The sequence below is a fragment of the Lipotes vexillifer genome, unplaced genomic scaffold (assembly GCF_000442215.2).
Source record: "Lipotes vexillifer unplaced genomic scaffold, Lipotes_vexillifer_v1.1 scaffold1699, whole genome shotgun sequence".
Taxonomy (NCBI): Eukaryota; Metazoa; Chordata; class Mammalia; order Artiodactyla; family Lipotidae; genus Lipotes; species Lipotes vexillifer.
The window spans coordinates 1651892-1661355 of record NW_006796961.1 but is presented as its reverse complement, the minus strand read 5'-3'; the positions used below and the strand labels follow the sequence as shown (position 1 = coordinate 1661355).

Sequence of the window (9464 nt, the reverse complement as noted above, 5' to 3'; positions counted from 1 at the left end):
AGGGGAGGGGAGGGGGGAGGGCCGGGAGACACAAGAAACCCAGGGATCCAGGGGAGGAAAATGGGCAAGCGGAGGATGGGGTCTTCAGGGACAGAGAGGAGGGAGCCGAGAAACCCTCAAGATCTAAGAAGAGAGGGCTGGGACCTGAAGGGACTGGAGAAAAGGCAATTCAGGAACCCTGGGGACCTGGCAAGGGAAGAGGGTAGGACCCTGGAGGATGGGAGTGGTTTACAGGCTTATGGTCAAGCCCTTGCTCCTTAGGTAGCCCTGAAAGTCAGTAATGGGGTTGGACCTTTAACAAGGTCCCCACCCCTTACCTGGCTATCAAAGTTCCCATATGTTTCCGGTGACAGGGAGTCAGAGGTGTCTTTGGTCATGAGCTGGAGGGGGTGGGGGGGTGCAGTGGGAGGACAATGAAATGAACTGGGCCCTCTGAGGGCAGCCTCCAAGGCTTCTACAATCCAGCCTAAGAACTACTCCATCCTCCTGTCCCCAAAGCCAGTCCTCCCCAATAACCCCAGCCCAGAGGTTGCCTCATGTGTCCAGCACGCAGGGAGTCCTGGTCCTTCCCCGCTCCCCGGCCACCTGGCCACACTGCGCGCCTTGTGGGATCCTAGTTCTTCAAACAGGGATTGAACCCGGGCCACAGCAGTGAAAGCGCTGAGTCCTAACCACTGGACCACCAGGGAATTCCGAGGCCTGGCCCTTTTAGTGTGCTAGTTCGTGACTTAGAGCTGAGGGGCGCTGGCAGACACGTGGGACAGGGAAATCTGGCCAGCTGAGTTCCAGACAGAGCCCAGACCTTACCAGGGCAGAGCCTGTGCCCAGCTGCCTTGGAGATGTCCCCTCCCCTGAAGCTCCTCGCTACAGTGGGCATACCCACCTACCTCCTGGATGGCTTCCATCACCACATGCTGAACTGATTCCTCTAGCGTCATGATTCTCTGGATGTGCTCTGGGGGTCAAGGTGGGGGAGACTGAGATGGCGGGTGGAAGGGCAAGAAGGGTTTCCTCAGGTCTTCCCCTAGGGACCCCCTAACCACCCATACCCTGCTTCTTCTCGCAACTGATAGCACAGCCCAGCACCAGCTGAAGCAGCTTGCCAAGCTCTTCTGGGTCGGAGAACTCGCCAATAAGGCTCACATCTGGAAGGTGCTGCTCCAAAATGGGATGCCCCAGGACCTGAGGATGGGAGGAGGAAGGGGTATCAGGGGCTGACGGATCCCCCCTCCTCCCAACCCAACCCCCTAAATCCCTTTACAGTTACTCACATCCTGGGAGTACTCCACCAGGCTCTGTAAGATTGTCTTCAGATTGTTGACCTGGGGAGGGTCAAGGGGTTGTGTCCAGGGTCCCAAATCCCCCCAGAAGGGGCCAATCAGCCCCCACCCTGAATCTGTCTAGCCCATTCTTTTTTTCTCTGTCTCGCCTCCCAATTCCTGGTCATCTCATCCTGTTTAGCCCCATTCTCTGTCTGTATGTCCCCTCTCCTAGGAGTGACCTGTCTGGCTGCCTGCCCTTCTTACCCACCTGCCCATCTTGTTCATGTGTCCCCAGAATCCAGTCACTTCTCACCACCTGCCCCACTACACTTTGACCCTAGCCATCATCATCTCTCACCTGAATTATTGCACCAGCTTCCACTCTTGCTGCCCACCCCTCCATTTCTCTACAAGCAACCAGAGGGAGCTTTTTAAAGCCCAAGCCAGTTTTGTGTCTTTCCTCTACTAAAATCCTTCCTTGACTTTACACAGCACTTAAAATAGAATCTATCTTCCCTGCTCCAGCCTGCCAGGCCCTTGATGATCTCATCTACCATTCCTGCCCCCTTGCTTTCTGTTCTGACCCCCCTGCTATTCCTCGATCACACCAAGCTTACTTCTAACTCAGGGCCTTTGCATTTGGTGCTCCCTGTGTCTGGAATGCTATTCCTCCAAATCTTACATGGAGATCAGCCCATCTGGAGTAACCACCCACCCACTCTCAGTTGCTCTCTCTCATGGCCCAGCTTTCATTGTCTTCATAGAACTAATTGCCATTGGAAGTCAATGTTAATGTTTGTGTATGCAGGTTTTTGTCTATGTTATTCCTTGCTGCACACCCAGGCCTGCTTAATAGAAGAATGAAGGAATAAATACATCGTTGGCTGGTCACCATACATCTGTCCCTCTTCCTGTCCAGATCTGTTTGTCCATCACCCAGGACATGTCTAACTGACCCTTCCCTGATCAACTCTTCACCAGTCTGTCCCCCATTCATGAGTCCACCTGTCACCTTCAACCTCCGGTTGGGACCTGGGTCGTCTGAGATGCCCTGGAGCCATGCCTCGTTGAACCAGGAAGGGTCTCTGGGGGTGAGAAGGTGGGATGAGCTGCTGGGGGACCCTTTTGGGACCCTCCCCCTCAGCCCCACTCACATCTGGTTCAGCACATAGGCTACTGCGAGGCCACTGCTCAGTTCCTGGGGGCTGGTACAGGGGGGCGGGACATGGAACGTCTGCAACTGGTGGGGGAGAGGAAAGTGCAACAGGCATTATCAGGGCCTGGGACCACGGAACAAAACCCCTTTTACAGACTTTTCCGGTCAGCAGGACCCTCACATGCTGGGTGGGGGCTGGCCTGTTGCTCCAGCAAGCCAGCTCCGTGGGGGAGTGGCTTCTGCTCACCTGGACGGACCGGAGGGGGCGTGGCCTCATTATACCTCAGCCCAACAAACCCCGCGCGACCAGGCGAGAGCAGACCACGAGTCACTTGGTCCCCATAGGCACCACGTGACCAGGCCAGCTCACCTGTGCCCTCGCCCCACATGACCCAGCCACGAAGGGGCGTGGCCTCACCTGCTCTTTACACGCAAACCTGCCACTTGACAGGTCAGGTGCTCAGGCCAGAGTGCAACGGCCTGGCAGGCCGACGATCCCTTCCTCCTCCCTGCCCCAGGACGGAAGGGTGCACAGAGCCAAGGTCGGGGCTACCGGGCGAGAAGAGAGGGCATACACCTGTCCCTGGCCCCGCCCCCGACCTACCCAGGTGAGCAGAGACCCGCATAGCTCGGCCTTGTCCACGCTCATGGCTCCCGATTGGATTCGACCCCGGCCGCGGAGCCCTGCCACCGCAGCGGCGTCCAGATCCGCCACCAGCGAGCGCCCGCAGCCCCGACCTCCCGCTCGGCCTAGAGCGCCGCCCCGCCCCCTGAGCGCAGGCCCCGCCCTGGGCACGTGATCTCCTCCCGGCACCAGCTCAGGGCTTCAGACCCGCCATCTTAGATCCGGGAAGCATTTGGGCGCCGGCCTGCCGCTAGGGGTCAGTCTGGGCCAGCCTTGCGCATCCCAAGGGTGGCTTCGCCTCCCCTCCTCCCCGAGCTCTTTTTGGGGGTAACGAAGACTTCACAGTCGTTCCTCTTCATCAGAGGCGGAGCTGCCCCACCCTGTTGTACAGGCGCCTTCTCGTCCCTTCCCTTCGGCTGAAAGAAATTCTGCTGTCTAGCCACATTATGATCAGAGCCTTTGCGCAGGAGAGGGGCAGGTCTTAATATATTCTATGGACTTGGAGGGGAAACAACACTAAAGGGTTCTTCCCAGTGTAGGTGACTTGATAGCCTTGCCCAGGGGTAGACAAGGGGATTCGGGTCCTAAGTCGACGGCAGGATGGGTCAGACACATGTCCTAGGTAATGGACAGACTTATTTGCCTAGCCTGGATCCGTCCTCCACCTGCCCTTTCCCCTCCCTGAGCCCCGCGCCTGGGCCCTCCTCCCTCAGAACCCAGGACGGGGCCGCCCTGATCGCCACGGCCCACCCGGGGCGCCCAGACAGCAGGAACGCGGCCTACGGGGAAAAGGATGGGCCCACTCTGAGACCCTGTCTGGGCAGTGAAGGGGGCTTAAAGGAAAGTGCTAACAATACTAGTTAACAATAAAATCTCAGTCACCATTTATGGGGTGCCTACAAAATGCAGTCTCTGCGCTAAGCGATTTAGATATATAGATGGTTGAAATCTCCACGACTCTAGGTGGCAAGTGCTCTTTAAATTCACGGTTCGCAGGCGAGGAAACAGAGGTTCTGGGTGGATCCGGCTTTAAGGGAGGGGGTAAAGCACCGGACCTCTGACGCCTGAGTTCCCGGGCAGTTCCTCCCCCGCGGAGCGGGCGAGGTAATGAGCAGTAATTAGAGGTTATTAGCTGTACCCAGAGAGGGGGGCGGACTCGGTTTTGGGGGTGGGTCTAGGTCTGAGGGGCGGGGAGCTGCTCCCTCCAACCCAGAGTCTGGCTTCGGCGACCCTGCCCCCGAACGGGTTGAGCAGGATGACTAGAGCTCCCCTCTCCCCCCGCACTCCCCCCGTCCCCGCACCATCGCAGGAACACAATCACTCTAGCACCAGACTCCAGGTTACAGCCCACTCAGACGCACAACTGCACGCACGCAGGGGCCTTGGAGGCTCGTCTACACACCCACATCCCCTTCCGAGTTGTTTTCAGCCTCCATCCCCTGGGAGTAGAGTGGAGTGGGGGGAGTAGGGAGGAAGGGGACAAGGGCCAACAGTGCCGGCTTCCGGACAAGGCTGCCTTACGGCGGCGGGCGTGAGAACAGACGCCGCTGATTCCCTTATCCCGCACCCACTAAGGAGAGGGTGCTGCCAGTAAGGGGAAGCGGGGCCCCCCTGCCACCAGGCAGAAGTGGAAGGTGAGCCGAAGCTATGGCTGTTACAAGGAGAGGAGGCTGGGATTATTTGTGAGAGGACCTGGTTGCCCAATGTTGGGAGACATGCTAGGACTGCCAAATATTTGGGAGTAGGGTTCCCAATACTTGCAAAACCCGCAGGGATCTTGATGTTTAGGAGGAATCTAATTATCCAGAGCATGGACTTGAATTGTTTTAACGTTGCCATGATATTATAGGCGTTACAGATGTTCAGGGACCCAAAAGTCCCCAAATTTAAAGGAAGGTCTGGGTGCCCTCACGTTGGGGGAGGAGTCACAACCCTCCATTTGGGGCGGCAAGGAATCTCATGTTTGGGGGGAAAGGGAGCTCCCTACGTTGGCAGGGAAGAGCAGCAATCCCTATTATGTGACGCAGGGAACTCCACTGTTGGGGGCATCAGTGTGCCTTCAATCCACAGAGAGGGGTCACAAACCCTTATTTTGAAGCAGGGATCCTTTATTTGGGGGAAGGATTCAAACCCCCCACTTTCGGTGGAGAGAGCCCCAAAGTTTGGGGAATTATCTGGAGGCCTCCATTAAGGACAGGGTGCAGGGCTGGACCAGCAGCCCCCAGCTGTTTGGGGACCCCACCCCCTCCTGTCTATTTCCTGGAACAGCTGGGCCCAGCCTGGGCTGTACTGCTGGGAAGCGGGTGACTCAACCCCTCCCTGCGGCCACAGCTGGACCCCCGCCCACCCCCTCCGGCCTTCACATCTGGGCAGAGACCCAGTCATGAGAGCTGGGATGGAGACCCTAGGTTCACACATTTGGAGATGGTGCCCCTCCCCCACCCCCGGGGCTGACCACAAGCTCAGGGTGGACACCATGCCCCATACCATGAGGGACTCTGGCAGGCTTTCTGCTCTCCAGACACTGACATTCCACCAGGACTCCCATCCTGACCCCCTCCCCGGGTCTGTATATGTCTCTGAGTCCATGTGAAGTGTGTTCACATCTATGTAGGTGTGAGATGGTGGGTCTGTGGTTGTGTGTGCACAGGCCTATGTGTCTGCATCTACCTGTGTCTTGGGGCCCCGGGAATTTACCCAAAAGGCTATGTGTGTGTGATTTGGTGGTTTTGGGGGGATGCTGTCAGGGACTAGGGCACATGCTTCTCTTTATGGGACCTTGCTGTGTGTCTATATCCCTAGGTCATTCTTTGTGTGAGAAGTGAATGTATGACAATCAGTACTTCAGTATGGATTTAGGTTGTGTTTCTGTGACCGTGTCCTACTTTCTCTCCATCGTGTGTTTTTCTGTGATAGCATGAACCTGTCATGTTTGTCCTTGGTTTATTCATGTCCCCGAGGCAATCTGGTGTCCCTGTGTGTGGCCTTGTGGGTTTGTGTCTGTGACCCTACTTTACTTCATGTGCCCTACTTGTGATGCCTGCATGACCGTCGTGTGTCCGTCCCCAGCATGTGTCTCTGTGCCTCTACAATCTCCATGTGAGAGGAGTGGCTGTGTGACAGTTGGAGTCCTGAGGTCCAAGACTTTTATCTGTGTCTTACTTTGTCTTGATGGTGTGGCTTTATCGTAGTGTCTGTATATGCCACCTATCTGTGTATGAAAATGGCCCTACCACAAACGATGTGTGACAGTGTGACCCTGCCCACATTCGCTGCGGAGCTGGCTGGACTAGTTAATGTTTGTGCCAACGTGTGGCAGGTGTATCCTGTGTCCGTGTGACACTGTGGATCTGAGACTTTGTGACCTTGTGTGGGGGGGGTGTCAAAGTCACACAAGACAGCGTGAGGAGGCGGTGATGTGCTGGGGGGTGCGTCAAGCGCCCGGAGTCCTGCCGCTCTCGGCCCCTCCCGGCGCTGCGGGGGCGCGTGCGTCGTGCGTGACGTGAGGCACGACGGGGGTCGCTGCGTGCGTGGAGCCAGACGCGATCGTGCGTGCGAGCGCGGGGGGATGGGCTAGCTGCGTGCGTGCGTGCGTAGGCGGGCGGCCGCGGCGGTTAGGCGCGCGGGGGAGCGCGGGGCACAGCCCCACCCCGGCGGGGACTTGGGCGCGGGTGAAACCCGGGAGGGGGCTGCCGTTAACCCCTTCCTGCCCGACCTGAAACTTGTGGCCCCTCGATAGAGCGCGCGGGGGCTTCCCCAGCGCGCGGGGACCGTCCCGGCCGAGGGAGGAACCCCGCCATCGAGCTGAGAGACCCCTCAGTTACCATGGGAACCGGAGCTTCCCGCGCGGCCGGGCTCGTGCTTCCTCCCCCCTCCCGCTCCTCCTCCAGCTCCGTATTCCACCGACAATGCGCTGCCCGCTCCTGGCCTCCTGGTCTCCGGGGAAGGGGCTGGGGTCAGCGAGGCCCTGGCGTGCGTGACTCAGGCCAGCTTGAGGGTCCCCTGGCCGCAGCCAACCTCGCTCCCCCTTCTCCACCCCGTGACTCACCCCTCGCGGCTTTCCCCTTGTGTGACTCAAGCCCTTGGGGAGGGGGCTGCGGACTCTGAGACCCCCCTCCAGGCAGTGGGGGCTGAGAACCGAGTACTGGGGGCCTAGAGCTTAAGGGGTGGGGCTCTACCTCCAGCGAGGGTCGGTGTCTGGTGTCTTCCCTTAGACATCCCTTGCCAAGGTCACTAGAGCCGTTTCCCCCACCCCTGAATTGGCAGTACCTACCCCCCAACCCTCTGGGAACCCAGCCCCCAGCCCCTCCCCCATAGCCCACAGGAAGTTTTTGCAGAGCCCATCGGCGATGAAACGGTTAAAGCCGTTTTCTTATTCATTTCATCCAGGGGCTCCTTTTGACTCAGAGCAAGCCAGGCGCCCCCTTGAGCCGGGCCTCGTGGGGGCCTGGGTTCATACTCCACCCCACATGTACCATTTTTAGAGAGGGGAGGGAAGGCTGTTGGTGAGCTGGCTGGGGGTCTTGGGTAGCATACAGGGTTGGGTTCAAATCCTGCCTCTGCCCTTGTTACTCTCTGGGTCTCGGTTTCCCCATCTGAAAATGGGGAATAATTATGACCCGCTTATTGTGGCGTTGTGGGATTAAGTGAATAATAGATGGGACGCTTTGTTCCCAGAGCTGGGCAGAGGAGCAGGGAGGGGGCTTGGCCGGTAGAAGGACCCAGGCTCCTCCTGTCTCTCAGGCCTGGGTGTCAGGGTGACCAGCAGAAGCGAGTCCTTGTGGGGCGCGCCATGCCCCACCCAGGCGCTCTGAGGCCAGGCCATGGGGTTCATCCCGTCCACCCCCTGCCCGGGGCAGGCACCCAGGAAGTGAGAGGCGGGGCAGGAATGAGGCGGAACCTGTTGGGCCCGTCGCCTCCCCACCCCTCACCCTCATTACAGGGCCCTGGCATGCCCCCCGCCACGTTGCGGCCCCACCCCCACCGCCCTGGACGCCTGGGTCCTGACCCGACGGTGGCCCAAGGGAGGGGATGTCGGCGGAGACAGCGTCTCGGGAACATCCTGTGGACTGCTGGCTGTGGACTGCTGGCTGGACAGACCAGAGGGTCAGCCCCTCCCCGGGCAGGGCAGAAATCGGCTGGGGGCAGAGTAAACATGGCCCAGGGTGGACAGACTTCGGGGAGGCGGCAAGGAGTGTACACATACACAGTCACACACACAACACCCGTGTCACCCTGGCCACAGAGAGACTGCCAACCGGGGACAAACTGACAGGGTCAGACACAAATCTGGGCAAGACGGCTGTCAAACACAGACACAGTGACAGGGCCGACTCAAGAGGAAGATTGAAATGCTGCCAAACACACAAAGACACCGACAGGCCAGAAGCATAAAGGCAGGGAGTGAGTGACACAGATAAATCAACTCAGCATACAGGCAAGATGGACACACGGACAGACACAAATACAGAAGGACATTGACATTCTGGTGAGAAGCACACAGCCTGGCAGACAGTGGCATGCTCACAGGCACTCTGAGACAAATGTGACAGGCCAGAAACACACAGGCAGGACGGACACACTGAGAACTGTGTATCAGACACAGACGGGCAATACATGCATGTGGATAGACTCAAGAGAGAAGGGACAGTCACTTTCAGTGCAGGCTCCCCAAGAGCTGCACAAGAGATGTTCATACACAGTGTCAGATCCTGACACACGAGAAAGCAACACAGGCACGCACACACACACACACACGAACACACACTAGCAAGATCGCCAACTCAAAAAGATACTCAGAGGCAAGAGAGACATACATAAACCTATGGGAGATGAACATACATAAACCTATGGGGAAGGACACATACAGACCATAACAGAATACCCCCACCTCCCGCCACAGTTGCACACACACTCAGAGATGCTCTGAGAACATCAGAAGTCAGCCTTACAGATACACACTACCTCACCGATGACACACACATCAGACCCTCCGACAGATTGGGCAGATGTAAGCAGACAGACTGACAGTCACACATGGTCTAGCCAGACAGTCACACCCAACGCAGAGAAGCATTGACAGGCCACAGTCGGACATTCACTAACACATTGGCACAGAGACACCGTGACAGAACCTGTTGGCTAACACACACACACACACACACACCAGCCACAGAGCCCACACAGACACACACACATAGCTGAGCCACAGACACACACCAGCCACAGACCTCACACACACACCTCACACAGGCAAGCCATGGACCTCACACACACACAGACACACATACACACTAGACACGAATAGGTTAGCCATATGAACTCCAAAACAACCTACATTCATGTACATAGGCCAGCCACATGCAACCTATTTCATAGACCATACACATACTCACACACACACTCCCCCCCCAACCCGCCC

At 57.8% G+C, this 9464-nt stretch overlaps 1 protein-coding gene across 2 annotated transcripts in view; it reads right to left on the bottom strand.

Moving 5' to 3' along the window:
- Positions 1–3067, bottom strand: part of HOOK2 (hook microtubule tethering protein 2) — a 10936-nt gene extending 7869 nt beyond the window's left edge. For both annotated transcript variants that reach the window (XM_007469100.1, XM_007469101.1), the window contains exons 1-7: positions 3023–3067; positions 2417–2502; positions 2275–2347; positions 1272–1322; positions 1050–1182; positions 888–955; positions 300–380 (exon numbers count right to left, since the gene is read on the bottom strand). In XM_007469100.1, the coding sequence (XP_007469162.1) occupies positions 300–380; positions 888–955; positions 1050–1182; positions 1272–1322; positions 2275–2347; positions 2417–2502; positions 3023–3067 (537 nt within the window). The remainder of the gene's footprint in view (positions 1–299; positions 381–887; positions 956–1049; positions 1183–1271; positions 1323–2274; positions 2348–2416; positions 2503–3022) is intronic.
- Between the last annotated feature and the right edge of the window lie 6397 nt (positions 3068–9464).